The sequence below is a fragment of the Sardina pilchardus genome, chromosome 12, assembly GCF_963854185.1.
Source record: "Sardina pilchardus chromosome 12, fSarPil1.1, whole genome shotgun sequence".
Taxonomy (NCBI): domain Eukaryota; kingdom Metazoa; phylum Chordata; class Actinopteri; order Clupeiformes; family Clupeidae; genus Sardina; species Sardina pilchardus.
The window spans coordinates 12,169,904-12,188,885 of record NC_085005.1 but is presented as its reverse complement, the minus strand read 5'-3'; the positions used below and the strand labels follow the sequence as shown (position 1 = coordinate 12,188,885).

The window sequence follows — 18,982 nt, the reverse complement described above, 5'->3', positions numbered from 1 at the left end:
TTTCCTTCTTTTCTGAAACGTAATTTCCTGTATCATCTCACCGAAACATGTTATTCATTCTCTCGAGTGAAGTTTTATAAATAATATTTCAAGCTTTGTTTTAACTTTCAGTACAGTATGTCGCTGTCTACTGCGCGTTCGTTCCTATCGGAGGCTGGTTATGGAGAACAAGAACTGGACGCCAATTCGGCTCTCATGGAATTGGACAAAGGTGTGCTTGAAAGGCTAACAACTTAGCATCACTGTTCTGCATATTGGTTGCATGTAGATTAACTGATTACAGTTAACGTCCATTATTAGTTGTGCAAAACGTTGTAAAGCTGAGGCAGTTGTATTTAGCGTTTCAAATGGTAATCATAACTAGAATCTAGCTAGCTAGCACCTGTCTAATGTTATGTGGGAAACTTGCTGTGGTATACCATGATGACCTCAACGTTTTATTCATATCTGTTGACAGGACTGCGGTCTGGCAAACTTGGAGAACAGTGTGAAGCAGTGGTGCTCTTTCCAAAACTGTTCCAAAAATACCCATTCCCAATTTTGATCAACTCTGCTTTCCTGAAATTGGCTGACATCTTCAGACTTGGGTATGTATTTAGTAAATTGTTCCTTGTTCCGAATTGGACTGCTTCAAGACATGTATATAATGCATTATCGAGCCTCTTTAAGTTTTCTTCTTAGGTTGTGGTATTGCTGTGTTTGTGGGTGTTTCTCTCATACGACGGGCTTGTGTTGGACAGAGTAGCCTACTAACACACATATCAGACATTTCGACATTTGTGAGATTAACAGATTTTTCTGGAAGCATAATTAGAGATATCTGATAGCCCTTCAACTGAAGTCTATGGTCTTTTCCCTAAAGGCAGACATGGAAATATAAGAGGTGCATAAGGTTATGTATTTGTACACTGTTTTGCAATTACTTTCAATTTGTTTACCCTGCCACCAGGAACAACTTCTTGCGCCTGTGTGTGCTGAAAGTAACCCAGCAGAGTGAGAAGCACCTGGAAAAGATCCTGAACGTTGATGAGTTTGTCAAAAGGGTTTTCTCCGTCATTCACAGCAACGACCCAGTGGCCAGAGCCATCACACTCAGGTAGCCGCCATCTTCCTCTTGGTCTGGGTTAGGGAGCAGTGGTCATCCAGGACCAGCAACATGTTTACTGGCCATTGGTCTAAGAACTCTCATAGAACAAAAAAAAATGCAATACAGTGCGAATGGGGAATTAGCAATTTATTGTATTGCACTGCACATTTGTATTACTATTTATGCTCAGCATCTTTGCCTGACAACAATAGAAACAACAATAAGGTATACATGATAGAGAATATTAACATATGTGTGTATTTTGTTTTTCCTGTCTGTACAATCATCATGTACAATCTGTTTGTTTGTCTTGTTGCTCATTTGGTTTTTTTGGTTTTTTGTTTGTGTGCAAGGATGCTGGGCAGCCTGGCCTCCATCATCCCCGAGCGGAAGAACGCCCACCACAGCGTCCGCCAGAGTCTGGATTCTCACGACAATGTGGAGGTGGAGGCGGCCATCTTTGCGGCAGCCAGCTTTGCTGCCCAGTCAAAGTGAGCGCGGCATTGAGTTTTCTCACATGGGGCGGTTGCTCAGCAAACACAACAGACACAGGGGTATCTGTATTGTGTAGTGTGCTATTACTGATTTTGCTTTTTCACTATTTTCAGAGATTTCGCAGTTGGGATTTGTAACAAACTCAGTGAAATGATTCAAGGTAATAATTGCTGTATATTTGTATGAATATCTGCTTTGATACAAAGTGAATTTTGGAGTATAGTGTGTGTGAGTGTGCTCATGATTGATTGTCTGTGGGGGTTTTGAATTATGTTAATGTCATGTAAATTTGCTAGTTTAGAGCATAAGCATTTGTAGTATTTTGTTGGCTATTGACTTGTTGCCCATTTATACGTGTGGAACAGTGTAATTCTGTAGTTAACATGTAATAACGTGTGTGTGTGTGTGTGTGTGTGGGTGTGGGTGTGCGCGCGCTGGTCAGGGCTGGACACGCCGGTGGACATGAAGTTGAAGCTGATCCCGGTGCTGCAGCACATGCACCACGACGCCTGGGTGGCGTCCACCAGCCGCGAGCTCCTGCAGCAGCTGCTCTCCTCGTACCCCTCCACCCACATGGTGGTGGTCACGCTGCACACCTTCACGCAGCTTGCCGCCGCCTCGCTCATCGACATCCCCAAACAGGTGTGTGAGCGCAGGGGGGGGGGGGGGGGGGGGGGGGGGGAGTTTGAGACCGTGCATCGACTATCCCTCTACTAAGCTTGCTTGCCTTTTACACACATGCTAGTTAACATCGCTCCAATCAGGTGTGTGAGCGCGAAGAGGAGAGATTGAGATTGACACAGGGTGCCTCTCATTCGTTTTTTATACATCCTCCCTTCCTTCCTTGGTCCTCTTCCTCACTGATCTAGATAAAGAATGATGGGGCAGCAACAATGGCATAGTCTGTCCAGTGTTAGTTATAGATCAGTGGGAACGAGCCTGGAGGACCAAGCATCGAGTATCGAGGAGAGATGTTGAGAGGCACCCATAGTCTTTTTACACACATGCTCGTTAACCTGCTCTCACAGCTGCTCACAGATGAATTTCGAGCTGGCCCTCTTAGATATTTGTTAATGTGTCCATGGTGAAAAAGACTGCAAGCTTGATGCTGAATGTTATGTGTTCCCCACCGGCTTTAGATTCAGCTGCTGTTGCAGTACCTGAGGGAGGATCCTAGGAAGGCCATCAAGAGACTCTGCATTCAGGACCTCAAGCTGATCGCAAAGAAAGCACCGCACCTCTGGACCAGGGACAACACACAGGTACACGACTCCATGTAGAGAGAAGTGCCCCCGTAAACGTACAGTATATACGTGCGTAACATGCGTAGTTTGACCGCGCAGATCAGCCCTGTGTTCATGCGGACACAAACCGCCAAACTACAGCGCCCTCGTATCAGGATTCGAAGGAATCGCAGGCTGCTTGCTCTCTCAGTAGCATGTCTCTTAAGGCTTGGGCAGGGAGGTTTATACAACGGACATACTGCACAGCTACGCACCAGCTGACTACCGTTATACATCCACAGACGTCACACTTTTAACTAGATCATGTAGCATGAAAGAGATGACATGTCAAGAGGATTTGTGTATTTACGTCATCCTGTTTTAAATGTTTGGGGAATTCCCTGTACATATTAAAGTGCGAAACTGGAGTTTTCAAATTAAAACGGTGCCAAATTTAGTCTCTGTGTGTGTGTGTGTGTGTGTGTGTGTGTGTGTGTGTGTGTGTGTGTGTGTGTGTGTGTGTGTGTGTGTGTGTGTGTGTGTGTGTGTGTGTGTGTGTGTGTGTGTGTGTGTGTGTGTGTGTGTGTGTGTGTGTGTGTGTGTGTGTGTGTGTGTGTGTGTGTGTGTGTGTGTGTGTGTCTAGACGCTGTGTGAGTGTGCTCTCAGCAGTCCCTACAACAGTCTGAAGCTGGGCATGCTGTCTGTCCTCTCAGCCCTGTCTGGAACCATCGCCATCAAACAGTACTTAAGCTCGGGAGCAGGTGAGAGACCATCCTCCCTGCGTTTGACATTTATAGTTCATTGTAATGCTTGTAATTGTGACATTTATTGCCATGTTATTTTTACTTAAAAGGAATTGCATTTTTAGAAGCTTGAAAATATGGAATACGACAGTTCTTCTACCTATTAGATTTTGCATAGTTTCGATGCCACGTAACATTACAGATGGAACATTCCAGAAATGTTTCCCTCCTGTGTCTCTGTAGGAGGCTCATCCTCACCTTCCCCTCGGCAGACGGACCTGGTGCGCCTCGCTCAGGAGTGCTGTTACCATAGCAACCTCCCGGTGGCGGCCCACGGGGTCACCGTGCTGGCCAACATTGTCATCTCCTGTCCTGAGAAGAGCCGCCACTCGCCTGAAGGTAAGCCGAGCTCCTCGAGCATCTCAGGATGATAAAATGAAGGAAATATTTGAAACTAGACAAGTACGCAGAGAGCGCAGACCTCCGCCAAGCGAAAACATAACCGCCCCCTGGGTTCAGACGATGATCGGGATCACTCCCAACATTTAATCATTTCTTCCTGGGGTCATTTCAGACCTTCCCAGAAAATTCGAAATCGAGAATCCATCGAAATCCATCCATAACCTTTTGAGTTATCTTGCAAACAAACAAACAGACAGACAAACAAACAAACTCCAATGAAAACATTTTTTTTTTCAGCTCTCTGGACATCTCTTTGGTCATCACCGCACAATCTTGAGCTGGGGCTTGGGTTATGTTATGTTTTGATTTTGTATTAGCATGGCTTTCCTGGTTCTTAAAGGTAGCCCTGTCCACAAAAGCTGGTGTGTAACCACAGGCATCTTTACTAATAAACAGAGGCACAAGCACAGAGGGGCCATGTAATGAAGTAATTACAACGTCTGTGTCAGGTTCCACTCCAGAAAACACAAGCACAGACTTCCACTTAAGTTTGCAGTGCGAGCTTCTAATAGCTGAAAACAACTCCTCAGACAGTTTGAGTTGTATTCTCAGGTCAGCGAAACACTGCCGCTTAATGAGCAGCCCTGCCTGTGAGTTCAGTGTGTGTGTGTGTGTGTGTGTGTGTGTGTGTGTGTGTGTGTGTCTGGCAGAGGGGAAGTAATGAGGTATGCATCCCAGGTGTGCTGCTGTGTTGGTGTAGCCGCCCATGGATTCAAAACCTTTTTCCTTTTCTGTTTCTCTTTTTCTCTCTCTGTTTCTCTCTCTCTCTGTTTTTAAACCAGTTGGGGTTTCTTAGACCTCACTTATCCCACCTGAATGTTCTTTTTTCTGTTTTCCTATTCTGTTTTTTTCTGAGACTCCTTATAAATGAGGTCTCCATGAAGAGACCACGACCCCATTTGACTTGGTGCAGTAGATGTCTCTGTAAGTTGTACTTATTCTAGAATGTTCTGTGCCCTCCACAGATGTTCTGCAGCTGGAACAGGACACCGTCATGGGGGTGGAGTCTCTGATGGTGCTCTGTAGCCAAGACGACAGCCCCACGGCACAGTACACTCTCAAGGTGTGCTTGACCCTTCCTCAAAGATCTTTTGTCTAGTGGCAAAATGAGTAGAATAGAAATGTAATTTCTGAGATGCGGACTGATGTATAGGTTCTAGGGGTTAGATCTACCTGTCTCACCTTGAACGAAATAATGTAATCATTATTCTTTATTGGTAGTTCCTTGCTTCCTGATGTTGCTTTTAGGGCACTATGGGAGACTGAGGTGGCACACATCGTATTTAGACTTTTGTTTTGGAAACTGTGGAGTTCTTGAGGCTAATGTTTCTCCCTTCTCTTTGGTGCTCTTCCACCGCACCCCTGCAGATGGCGCTGTTGTCTCTGGTGCGCATGCTGAAGGTGCGCCCTCACCTCGCCCAAGTGTGCGTGGAGCTGTTGCTGTGCCAGCTCCGCTCCGCTTGCGACCCGGCCCGCGTGCACCTGTGCCACGCCCTCGCAGCCGTCGCCAGCCAGCTCCCCGTGCTCGGGGAGGGCATGCTGGGAGACGTAGTCGACCTCTACAGGGTCGCTGGCCACTCAAGCTCCGAGAAGCAGCAGGAGCTGCTGGTGAGTTTACAGCTGTAGACACAGTTTTGTGATGACGTTAAAATGTATTTCTCATCAAATCGCAAATCCAGCAACAAATACTAACATGTAGTCCGTAACAGTCAGTAATATATAGTACATACAGTAATTTTGCAGACGGTTTCCAAAGCGACTTACAAAAAAAAAAACGAAACAAGGTACAGAGCAACAAGGACATGTTAGTGCAGCAATAAGTGCCACTAATGTAGAATCAAGTGACAGTTCTAGTCGAGATAAGTCAGTGGAAGCAGAAGAAGGATAGTCAAATGGTAAGTGCTAGATTAATCATGTCCAGTTGTTGGTGGTGCTAGGAGAGGAGGTACTCAGAAGAGCTGGGTCTTCAGGAGCGCTACTGATCTTCACATAAGCACGGTGCAAATCACACAAGCCACTTTGAGTCTTCTTGTCCCCTTTGGGTGTTGTCATCTTTGGTGCTGAGCTTACTGCAGACCGACGTGGTTAACCGCTGCCCGTTTTCTCCTCGTCTCCTCTTTGTACTTGCAGGTCTCCCTGGCAACCGTGGTGTTTGTGGCCGGCCAGTCGCGCCTGTCGGCCGAGGTGAAGTCGGTGATCAGAGAACAGCTGGAGAACGCCGCCAACGGTTGGACCGTTTACCGCATCGCCAGACAAGCTTCCCGCATGGTACAGTGCTCACGCACACACATCCATACAGGCCTCCCACTCCTGCGTTTCATGCAGCTACACTTTTTCGCAGACAAATATATACACCTTCCACAACGATGCATCCACATGGACCTCACATGTATAAATCTCATATGTCTGAACAGGTACACACACTCACAAACATGCAACCACACCCAGGCGAACGGCCAGTCTCACCTGGATTTACACATAGCAAACACTTCAGACGGGGAGTTGAGTGTGCGATCAATCAAGCTAAAACCCTAGCATGCTAGCTCTCTCACTAGCACATACAGCGCCCTCCATAATTATTGGCACCCCTGGTTAAGATGTGTTCTTTAGCTTCTAATAAATTCATTTTTTTTTTCAAATAATATAGGACCACAATGAAAAAAAGCGTAAAATCCAACCTTTAATACAAGTGCATTTATTAAAAAGGAAATAAATCTTTGCACAAAATCTCCAAATCATCCAATGACCTGGGTTCTCTCCTCTGCACTCTCCTCTTCAGCTCACCCCACAGGTTTTCAATGGGGTTGAGGTCTGGGAACTGAGACGGCCATGGTAGGAGCTTGATACGGTGTCTGGTGAACCATTTCTGTGTAGACTTGGCCATATGTTTAGGGTCATTATCTTGCTGAAAGACCCAGTGACGACCCATCTTCAGCTTTCGGGCAGAGGCCACCAGATTTTGATTTAAAATGTCCTGGTATTTCAAAGCATTCATGATGCCATGCACCCTAACAAGGTTCCCAGGCCCTTTGGAAGAGAAACAGGCCCACAGCATCACCGATCCTCCCCCATACTTCACAGTAGGCATGAGGTGCTGTTCTGCATACTCATCTTTTTGTTACGCCAGACCCACTTAGAGTATTTGTTGCCAAAAAGCTCTAACTTTGTCTCATCTGACCAAAGCACACGGTCCCAGTTGAAGGCCCAGTACTGCTTTAGATGTTTGTGCTTATGATTTTGAGTGAGAAAGGTTTTTTCCCGTGCATGCCTCCCAAACAACTTGTTGGCATGTAGATAGCGCCTGATGGTTGTTTTGGAGACTTTGTGACCCCAAGATGCAACCATTTGATGCAAATCTGTAACAGTGAGTTTTGGAGATTTTTTCTCTTATTCTCTTACCATCCTCCTCACTGTGCATGGTGGCAAAATAAACTTGCATCCTCTTCCAGGCTTGTTTTCCACTGTTCCAGTTGTTTTAAACTTCTTAACGATTCCTCCGACCATAGATATAGGCAGGTATGCGAGTGGCTATTTTCTTGTAGCCATTGCCTTACTTGTGAAGGTCGCCACACATCTGCCTTACTTGAACAGTGTGTTCCTTTGTTTTTCCCATGTTAAAGAGAAATGGCCTCTGTGTCACGTCATATTTATAGCCCAGGGAAACAGGATGTTAAGAATTACCAATTAAATGTTCCTACATACCCTGATCGACTTTGTAAACTACTGTAGAAATAACAGAAATACTTTAGTTACATTTATTTCCTAGGAATTGTTAGGGGTGCGAATAATTGTGGAACAGGTGATTTTATGAAGAATAATTATTTCTCAGTCAGGGATTTTTTTTACCACCTTAAAATTCACTTGAGTTGAAGGTTACATTTTTCTACAATTTTCAGTGTGAGAGTATGCTTCTACAATAAAAACTGTATTTATTTTAAGGCTTTTAACGCATCTTAACCAGGGGTGCCAATAATTGTGGAGGGCGCTGTATGTTAAGGCGTTGGGAGGGAGGTTTACACAATGTACATTCTGCACAGCTACGCACCAGCTGGCTACTGTTACACTAGCACTGTGCTTAGCTCTGTCACCACCTCCAGCTTGTCTTGAACGTGACCCCGTGTCCGTCTGACCTCTGACCTCTGGTCTGTGTCTGTCTAGGGCTGCCACTCGTTCTCCAGCGAGCTGTACCAGAGCTTGCGGACGCGCGTGGCCTCGGAGCACCTGTACTTCTGGCTCAGCAGCCTGCAGGAGTTCTCCCAGGCGGAGCAGTGCCTGAGCGACCTGCAGGACGGCGACTACAGCGCCGCCACCACCGCCATCGCAGAGGCCCTCCGCTCCTACCAGAAGGGCATCGCCTCACTCACGGTGTGTGTGTGTGTGTGTGTGTACATACAAGTACATGTACTAAATGACCTTGCACATAGTACAGGTCTAAATAAATGTTAGGCGGGGAAAAAAATAAATTAACTAATTAAAATATTAAACTAACATCATTTTGTGTGTGTGTGTGTGTCTGTGTGTCCATGTCTAGGCCGCCAGCACACCTCTGAGCCCTCTGACATTCCAGTGTGAGTTTGTGAAGCTGCGCATCGACACGCTGCAGGCCCTGGCCCAGCTCATCTGCACCTGCAACAGCCTGAAGACCAGCCCGCCTCCGGCCATAGCCACCTCCATCGCCCTCACCTCCGGCAACGAGCTGCAGCGCTGCGGACGCATCTCTCTGCAGGTACACACACACACACACAGATCACTGGACACACACACAGATCACTGGACACACAGAGAGAGAGAGAGAGAGAGAGAGAGAGAGAGAGAGAGAGAGAGAGACCACTGGACACACACACACACACACACACACACACACACACACAGATCACTGGACACACACACACACACACACAGAGGGAGAGAGAGAGAGAGAGACCACTGAACACACACATTTTAATGCTTTTATTTGGACCTTAACATAGGGAAAGATTCACAGATCCACACACACACACACACACACACACACACAGAGACCTTTGGACACACACAGACATAATAGTATAACGTTAAGGTAGTAGGTAATAGTATTGATTGATGTGGTATTGATTGCTACATAAGGTCACTTATGCATTGTAGCTTGAATGTTGTTCCTCATTTGTGAGTCACTTTGGATGCAAGCATCTGCTAATTGAATAGATGTAAATGCAAATGACTTTGTAGCTTTAACACCAGAGAATGCACCCACATGCATGCATAAACATGTCACGCTCCTGCTACAGTCACAGAGGTTACCAGGGAATACCAGAGAATAAGCATAGAAAGGTGGATAGAACTCAACAGGTGTACACACACACACACACACACACACACACACACACACACACACACACATACACACACCTCACCTCACACACTTCTGCTGTCAGACAGAAGCACAGATGGTGAGGCCACATGCAGAGGCAGACCCATTTGACAGATGGTGGTGTAGTAGACACAAACACGTCTGTGTTTATAGTCATGCATATTGTATACCACGATCTGTTCTCTGTCTCTTGACTGTCTGTGTTTATCACTGCCTTTTTTCCCCCGTGTCAATCACTTTGGTGGCATTATGAAGCCGTAATCATTGATTTCCTGTATGCCCCATATAGGGGCTTTTCTGGTTTGTTTGTTCTTCTTCTGCCGTCTCCCTCTTCATCTGTTCTTTTTTTTTGGCGTCTTTTCCCATCTGTCTCGGTCTCTGTCCCTCCCGTCCCGTGCCTCGGACAGATGAAGGTGTCCCTGGACGAGTTCAGGAGTCTGGCCGCTCGCTACGCTGACCTGTACCAGTCGTCCTTCGACGCTGACTCGGCGACTCTGCGCAACGTGGAGCTGTATCCTTTTTCGGTCGCCGACTTTGCGTTTTGCATCTGTTCAGCATCCCCCCCGCCCGCCGGCCGCCCCGCCGGCTTTAGATCCACTCAAACAATTACGGATGGAGCAGATGCTTTCAGCCGGAGGTTAATGCCTCCATTTATCGGATCGGGGAATCAAAAACGGTGACATTGACAATCGCTGATGCAGCGCGGTTGCAGTCGAGCTGCGCCTTGTGTGTGTTTTTAAAAGTGTGTGTGTGTGTCTGTCTGGGAGTGTTTGTGGAGACTTAACCGACGGGTCAGTCAACAGCAGAGTTGCCTAATGGTGTCGCATGTGATCGAGGCCCTCATCCTGGACCCGCACACAGCCAGGTAATGCCACTGCACTCCTTTTGAAGGTCTTTCAGTCGAGCCCTGGGATTGGACACCAGAGGATCACAGGCTTACAAAAGCAGACTTCATAAGTCATGTTCGACCATCCAGAACAACATGGTGTCATCAGGGTGTCATATGTGTTGTTTAGTACACTCAAATGTCCTACAGCATTGTTATTAGCATACTGTCGAAATCTGAGTGGTTGAACAGGTGAACATATGTTTTGAGTACACGGTCAGCTCCTGCATAAAACATGAATTGCTAATCATGCTGTTACATTCCATGTCTGTGGTCTTTACCTGTGAGACTAACTCTTAAAGCACAATCGATACAGTCGATACGAACATCCGCCCATTTCCACTTCCTAGAACCGGGCTACACCGGGTCCGCAGCTGAAGCACTCTGTTTGTGTAGCGTAAAAGGAGTTTTTGAACACGTTCTAAGAACGTTCGTGCTGCCATCACATCTGGTGTAGCCAGTTCCAATGATTGTAGTACAAGCTAATTGTTGCAGTCGGCACTATGCGAACAGGACGCTTCAGTTAACTGGCGGGTGTAACCTCCCTGTAAGAATGTATTTGCCATAGTGTCAGAGGTGGAAAAGTCCAGGTTCAGAAAGTAAAAGTCCAACCACATTCCTGTGCCAACCATTCACTTCAACCTGCTGATTCTAATTGGCACAATTCTATTCTGTTCTATTCTATTCTTTCCTCTGAACCTGGAGCTTTAGAACACTGCTCTAATTTCTTAGAACCCACGTGCTGCCATCACATCTGGTGTAGTCAGTTCCATTGATTATAGTAGAAGCTAATCGTTGCAGTCGACACTGAGCGAACGGAGCGCTACAGTTAAGTGGCTGGTGTAGCCTCCCTGTAAGACTGTAGTTGCCATAGTGTATGTCATGAATTGCCTTTCCACACCGTTCCTCAAAGAGAAGAGTGGTGTGGGTGCTGTGTTACTCTGTGTCATTTTCTGAGTCTGGGGGTTCACCCATCTTCTCCTCCGTCGCCCGCTCTGTCCAGTTTTCAGGAGTACGGCACCACGGGCGCGGTGCAGGCGGAGAGCGAGTACGAGAGGCAGATGATGGCCGTGTTCAGCCGCGTGCTTGAGGAGGTGGAGAACCTCAGCAGGAAACACCCGCCCGTCTCGTACCTGGTGAGACACGCTCCAAAACTCAGTCGAATCAAAACAGGATGTAGCACTCGTCACAGACAACGACGATTCAAACTTCTGTAAATAAAAGATTCTGCTTTACAAGAAGCATGTAGAAAAAAACTAAAATCCTCATTGGTAGAGGCCTACATCACATGTTCTTCGGAAATGGATCAACAGTTAGCTCCTGATTTAACCCAATTAATTTGCTATTCCTCCATCTCTCTTAATTCCTCTTTCAGCACACTGCCTGTCTGTGTGATGCAGTGATCGCTCTGCTCAAGGTACCCCTGTCCTTCCAGAGGTATTTCTTCCAGAAGCTTCAGTCCACCAGCATTAAAGTGAGTCTATGGAGGTGTTATGCGCACAGCTCAGGCATCTGTTCTAACTCTAACCTTTTTTCAGTGTGTTACCATTACTGTATTCAATACCGTCAACACAATCTATGATTGGTGAAGTTGAAAGGAATTAACGGTTGACATTGGATGCACTCTTGGTTCCAGCTTGCCCTGTCACCGTCACCACGGACCCCGAGTGAGCCGATACCGGTGCAAAACAACCAGCAACTGGCTTTAAAGGTGGAGGGTGTGGTACAGCATGGCTCCAATCCTGGACTGTTCCGGAAGATCCAGTCAGTCTGCCTGAATGTCAGCTCCACACTGCAGAGCAAGACAGGACCTGACTCAAAGGTAACTGACAACTACCACGGATGTGCTCTTATCCATCACACAGCCAAGGGAGAGAAAAGGGAGAGGAAAGAAAACAACAATAGCTTATAGCTTATATATTATGCAGTCATTGATGTCTCCCAATGCAACAACAGCACCACGAAGATAAAGATTTGGTTAGGATGTTCTTGGCTTGACTTAATAGACTATATTTGAACTCAGTTGAACTTACCTCTGCCAAGGAGGTTTTGGGTTCTGTGTAGAAGGCCAAGGAAGAACCCACATTTTGGAGCAGATCCAATTTATTTTTTAAACTTTTTTTGTCTCTGTCCTCAGGTACCGCTGGAGACCAAGACCAACGAGATTGAGCAGCGCGTGGAGCCTCACAACGACTACTTCAGCACGCAGTTCCTGCTCAACTTCTCCGTGCTGGGCAGCCACACGGTGACGGTGGAGGCGTCGGTGGTGGACGGCAGCGGCGTGGAGTGGAAGACGGGGCCGCGCTCGGTCGTGGGCGTCAAGTCGCTGGAGGACCCCTTCTCCACGCAGCAGAGGCACCTGCTGCAGCAGCAGCAACAGGCCCAGCAGCAGGCGCAGCAGCCTCCGCCGCCGCCTCCCCCTCAGCAGGCAGCGGCGGCGGCCGCAGCGGCCCAGGCCCAGGCGGCCCAGAGGAGCGCCTACGGGCGGTTCCAGTAGTGGCCACCAGGGGGACACCCACAGGGGCTCTGAAGTTGTCCAGTGAAAAGGAAAAGGAAAATGAAAAGGACTCGGGTCAAGAAGAGGGCCGGCAAAGGGCGACGCGTAAAAGAAGAAGGGCGGCAAACAGCAGTGTCTGTGGACCGTTTCTTGTTGGGGGCCAAGATTTGGCTGAACGTTTGTACTCAAAATGTCAAAGCATGCAAGCCGTTTCATTAAATGCAACATAATGCCATTCCTATAACTTTGTCACTGGGGAGTAACAGCTTCTTTTTTTTACTAGCTTGAGGGACATTTAAGATGCATTATGTTGATTCCACTTTAATTTGTTTTGCCCAGTCATTTTCCTGTGGGGCAAGTGAGAAGAATGTGCAGTCCTTTTGCAGCGACACGATTTTGAGTGAAAGTATGTCTCTGTGAATAGACTCATAGTACAAATAAATGTTGTAATATTGGATCACATAGCCTCATCCACACATGTGACACTAACTTTCTGAGGGATTTTAAACAATGAACAAATATAGTATGCCTCAAGAGAACTGTCTATGATCATACCACGCCACTCCTGGCAATAACCTGTACCATTGTGAAATATGCAACCTTTACCCAGACAATGAAAGGCATATCTTTATTTGATATCTTTAACAACGTGGCTATAGCAGTCAAGCTAACAAATAGGGCTCAGTCCATGTAGCAACTATTTCATTTATAGGGGAGGAGGGGAGGAGGGGGGGGGGGGGGGGGGGGGGGAGGTTGCATTGAATCAAGTCCTACAGTGCGCTTCATACAATACAATACAATATGAATCATTAACAATACAAGTACAAGAGAAAACAATTATGAAATTGACCATCGTGAGAAGGATCATCACCAGGCATTAATCACTCCACATGTTGACTTCAATTGAAATATTTTTTAGGTGCTTTGCATTTTCCCTAGTCATTTTTATTCAGGGATTTCAGGTAAATATTAAACTCTTTCTTAAAGACACGGAAATGAGGGAAAAGTCTTTAAATATTTACTTTAATGAATAAAACATTTCCCTAAATTAAATAATGATAACATTTGTCAGAATATATTTAATCTGTGATTCCCCTTATCTCATCAGTAGTAGCCTAAGTACAGGCCCAGATATACAGTAGTTTTTAACAGCGAACCAAAAACTGAGCGACTAAACATGTACTAAACAACATGAGTTGTTGATTCCATCTCTATCCATTACATCCATTATGAACCCCCCCTACACTCTCTGCAATATAGTGATCTGCACTGCAACCCAATGTTATCTTTTGTTTCATATCAGGAAAGAATGGAGTGTGACATTATGCTTTATATCAGTTTCCAGTATGACACAACCTGTTGGTACAATACTGATAAATTGATTGGTAACGTGGGGATGGTGAAGTCACATGACAGTAATAAGGGCAAACCAAGTCTGCCAAACAGTTTGTCTTGAGTACAGTGCCAAAAGCTATCACCATTCTCCAGGTAAGCTTTGTAGCATGTTTGTTTTCATCACACCATTTAAACTTTGGAAATCAATGGCTTTCAAGGCCCAGTCTTGAACGTTTTAATGTCCTTTCTGTATATGGGTTTTATTTCTCCATATAAAGTTCAAATTAGATTGGTTAAGAGCTTTAAGTTGTTTTATTTTAATTGCTAGTGAATGTGAGTGATAGATGCAGATAGAAACGTAAATTTTGTGTTCAAATTCAGCCTACCAAATATAGAGAAGCCTCTCTGATGTCCCTTTACTGAATGTGTGAATGAGTTTGATGCTCCTTCCTTTTTCTGTCTCTCCTTGGTTATATAAATACAAAAGTATTTTATTCCATTTATTACTGGTATATTGCTTATGACTGTGTCTTTGCTTTCTTTAATAGACATTACCTTAAATGTTATCAATATGTAAGTGTAAACCTGAAACTCTGCCAAACTGATCAGTCCTATAATGGCTGTTCCTTAATTCAGGGACATTTTTAAGGATAATAGTCAGCATTTCTACCACCAAGATGAAGAGATATGAGCTGGTGGACAGCTTTACGCCTACTTGAGGTTGCTCCACCTATCAGTGAAAGAGTGGCATTGATATCAGAGCATGTTTGACCCTTATGAATATGAATATATTGAATCTAGAGTTCAAGGACTTGAAAGAGGAATTCATGCTCTAGTATATGCGATGCCTTGAAAAAAATCTAGAAACAATATGAATGCACCATATATGAGATCTACAATTAACCTTACATTATGAATTGACTTTTTTTTTTTCGTAAAGCCTGACAGATTTTTTTCTGACAGAATTCCTGTAGACTAGTAATCTGTCAGACAACCCTTATTACAGCCACAAGATGGCGGTGTTGTGCAGGACTTAACATAATGCAAGCAGGTATTTTGAAATCAGATTTAAATCAGGATTTCAGGATTTCAAATCAGTCGTCATGTTTTATTTGTAGCCTGTATTTGTCATCTCTTTATTTTCACAATGGACCTACATAATTTAATTTACAAGTAAAACTGGTTTTCTCTACAATACGTTTCCCCAGCCCATGGTCACAATTAATGGTGACTTGGTAACTAAACAGTTTGTTTTAATTGTAGCCCTGCAAGTAAACGGTCAAATTACTGTCTGAATTAGGCCGTCTATTTAAAACGCAGGCAACCTTTGGTAGGTCTGCAGGTAGGCCTGAGCTCGGCATCAACAAGATAGGCCTACTACGAGCCCTGTAGCATATTAAAGTCGAGATGACCTGTATTAGCATGAAGGGGTTCGTTTGTCAGTGGTGTATTTTATACACACCATTAAAAATACGTACAAAGGATAGAGACGCTATCACGGTTTGTGCATTGAGGGTGAGGAATGGAGGGCATGTCGACGGGCGATGTTTCGTTTAAGCTGAAGAGCGGCGCATGCGCAGTTGTAATCTTGCCCGCTGTTAGCACTGTCGTCATAAAGAGATTCTCCTCTGGTGGCTGCAGAGTCGAAGTGCTCATGCTCATCCAATCGCTTATAACTGCAAAACTAGAGGTCTGACCAGCAAGCTAACATGCTCGATATTATACCTTAAAACGGCCTCGACTTTGCAGCAAAATAAAGGAATGTTATTCTTACCTGTTCTGAATCAACACATTTGGATTTAAGACCAGGGCAAAGCAAGGACTTAATCAACTTTAAAGCAGAATGCTTTGGAACTATCCCTAGCTCATGCATCGATTGAATTATTCGCGTGCCATTGACTGAGAGGCAGTCTGTTTAATGCATGATATCAAACGGGAATGAGGAATGTCAACGAGGCTATATTTCCTACGCACCGGCCACAGGAGAAAATGAATAAGACTTGAAATGTCTGTCATAAAAACTACATGTGACTCGATATACAACCATCTTTGGCCAGCTATTTAGCTGGCAGTGTCATCGTCCGGCATTTGTACGGGGGTATTGAGACTGAGTGAGTACGTTAATGTATAACTACGGAGCTTGGTGGTGGTGGCTACGGTGAAACCAGTGTTGTTCTGTCACCAGCAATTCGGTGATGGAAAATGTGTCACTTTGTAGCTAACCTTGATGGCGTTGTAAAATGCGGCGCAACACTCGAATAAATGATGTCACACCGTTTGATATTTAGCTAGCATAGCTACGGATATTAGCAGTCATTCTGCGCTATATACGAGTGCTTGATAGACACATCTCAGGAACAGCCCATATTATCGCAATCGCTAGCAAGATGATAATGAAAGAGAACCCCTATTGTCTGTTGAGACTGACTGCAGTTTTAATTGAATCCTTTTTCAACAGAGATTAGACCTTTAGGTAAATCTTGGTCATTTGGAGTGAATATAATTTTACGGAAGGTGTTATTGGCTTAGCTAACGGTAACGTTAGCTTTTTCTTGGTAGCTACCCAGCCCGCTAGATACCTTGGAAACTTAATGGGGATGGATGGACGGGTAGCCTACCTAGCTACTATCATAAACTGCTAACGTTATCCCGCTATCTTGGTTGACTAGCCAATGTTAATCTAGCAAGTTAGCTATCGAGTTAGTTGTGCACCGTTATTTTAATAAGATGGCCAGTAAGAGTACCATACTATCCAAGCAGTCAGCATGAACATTTGAGAGATCGAATTTAATCTCAGAGATTAGAGTACTAAGAATGTCTTTGAGGTGACCAAAGTAGTAAATTGGACAGCACTTGCTGAGAAAGAAATCGGAATGATGACATGCACTTCCAGAATAGCTAGCGCGAGATTGCTAGCTATTAGCTTGATGAGAATCGCCTTTGCCTTCGAGTGCCCTATTTGGTGGCACGTTTATGATAATTTCACGAAATGCAATGTAACTTGTTTATTGTTATCATCTGTCAAACAATATAGGCGCAGTCACAGTCATATTTTACCAGGCATCATTCTCACGAGTGGCCTGCCTGCCTGCGCGTAATGGATTAAGAATGCGGTGCTGTGAAGGACGTGATTTTTCCCCCGTTCAGAAGACCGCTTAATGTTTATAACAAACCCTTCCTCCCTGCGAGCTCAGACAATTATGTTGGCAAGTCTATCACTGCGCAACACTTAACTAATGTAAACAACTTGTCTTGTCTACGTTTTGCAAACATGCAGTAGCTAGCTATATTATATCGCTAGTGTGAGATACTGTATCAATGACTGTAACTGTAACCACCAGTTGACTCGATCACCTTAATATCTCTGGTTTTCTCATTGCCAGTTAGCCAGATGAACGACACCGCGCCTGTCCATTCATAGTTGGCTTGTTGCATGATTGTGTACAGTAGCTGTAATAACATTCCCTGCGCGCGCATTCGGTTAAATGAGAATATAAATGCTCAAGGAAGTATCTTTTCATTTGATGTTTTGATGGTTTGTTTGCGTTCAGTTAGGGCCATATAATATCTGCCAGTAGAGCAGGTCAACTGAAAGGGGCGTTCATGACTTCATGCGAGGCAAGAGTAGACGGAATCAATTCAAAGCCAGTGTAAGGATGATGGAGTGTACCTGGCCTTTAGAATATAGAGGGGCAAATTAACTGAAATATTTCCGTCGATTGCCTTACACGGTGACGTTGCCAAGGAATAGTTTTCAGTAACTTATGCTCTCTTCCCTTTTCCTGTTGCTAACTATTGCTCTCTTTCTTGTTACAGGCAGGAAACAACAGAATGGCATCCCTCCTTGACGAAGCCGGCAAACTGGGCTGGATTCTATTCAAGGCGTTAATACGTTTCGCCTTCATGTTGTTAAATAACTGTGTTGCTATCCCATCCTATTGCCTCTACTTAATTGTGTTGCAACCTTTGAGAATAATGGACAGCCGCACTTTCTGGCAAATCGAAGGACTAATGTTCAAGTGGTTATTAGCGATGGTTTCCTCTTGGGGATGGGTGGCAGGCTACACAGGTGAGTGTTGCACTGTTCTTGTCTCTTTTTCTGCCCTTGCTTCTTGTTTCTCCTTTGTGTGGTGTATAGGTTTATTGCACTATGTGTGGTGTGTGGGTCATGCGTATATGGTTACACACAATTTGGCACAAGGACCTTTGCTGTGATTCCTCATTCCTGCTGGCTTGCTTATTAGAGGTCTCCAAGCTCTTACACCTCAGTGTTTGGTTTCACTCGAGCTGCTAGCAAAATGCTTACAAAATAGAAAAGTGTCTGGACATGGTGGCAACAAGGCTGGCTGTTAAATAATGCAAAGGTGTTCTCCTATGCAACACCTGGCTGTTGGCGGTGTGCATTTATGTCCTTGACACTGTATAGTAGCACCGTATTGTTTTCGGGTGGCCTCATTCATCTGTGGTAGCTGTGCTCTGATTATCTTCTTTTGGTGGTGAGATGTGGTTGCGGATGAGGATGCGGAAGTATCAAGTTGGATGTCATTACTTAACATATCCACAAAGAACTATTTTGAGAGAAACATTTCCTCCTACTAGCTGTTGCCCTGTAAGTGCACAGAGAGTTTGTGGAGAAACGTTGCGTTAATTGGACACCTGGATTGGTTGTTGTGGCCCTGTGATGTTGAAAGGCGTCTGTCATTTCAGAGTTTTCTGGTCTCAAATTTTCTAAGTGACGTTTCTCAGTGGCTGCAGAAGAACTAAGCCAACATCTGTTGATGATCTGTTTGGAGACATCCCGTCCCAATGTTATGCTGTTGCTGTTGTGCATGACCACCATATTTCCGTGCATCGCAGTAGGACGCAAGCCTCTCAACTGAATTACTGGAACAACTGAGAGATTG

General features: G+C 45.1%; 2 protein-coding genes across 5 annotated transcripts in view; both read left to right on the top strand.

Annotated features, from left to right (window-relative positions):
- Positions 1-32: 32 nt before the first annotated feature.
- ints7 (integrator complex subunit 7) lies at positions 33-13,200 on the top strand. Its single transcript, XM_062551152.1, has 20 exons — positions 33-211; positions 458-587; positions 950-1,096; positions 1,441-1,578; positions 1,696-1,742; positions 2,025-2,224; positions 2,722-2,844; positions 3,449-3,566; positions 3,792-3,947; positions 4,976-5,073; positions 5,379-5,618; positions 6,141-6,278; positions 8,169-8,375; positions 8,542-8,736; positions 9,768-9,871; positions 10,157-10,225; positions 11,250-11,382; positions 11,622-11,720; positions 11,883-12,068; positions 12,384-13,200. The coding sequence occupies exons 1-20, from the start codon at positions 118-120 to the stop codon at positions 12,741-12,743; spliced, it is 2,982 nt and encodes a 993-aa protein (XP_062407136.1). The 5' UTR covers positions 33-117; the 3' UTR covers positions 12,744-13,200.
- Positions 13,201-15,718: 2,518 nt separating this feature from the next.
- Positions 15,719-18,982, top strand: part of lpgat1 (lysophosphatidylglycerol acyltransferase 1) — a 45,855-nt gene continuing 42,591 nt past the window's right edge. For 2 of the 4 annotated variants that reach the window (XM_062550853.1, XM_062550850.1), the window contains exons 1-2: positions 15,719-16,189; positions 17,895-18,147. In XM_062550853.1, the coding sequence (XP_062406837.1) occupies positions 17,910-18,147 (238 nt within the window). In that variant the 5' untranslated portion in view covers positions 15,719-16,189; positions 17,895-17,909. Of the gene's footprint in view, positions 16,190-16,350; positions 16,552-17,484; positions 17,810-17,894; positions 18,148-18,982 lie in introns of those variants that run through there. The other 2 variants (XM_062550851.1, XM_062550852.1) reach the window with 2 other exon arrangements.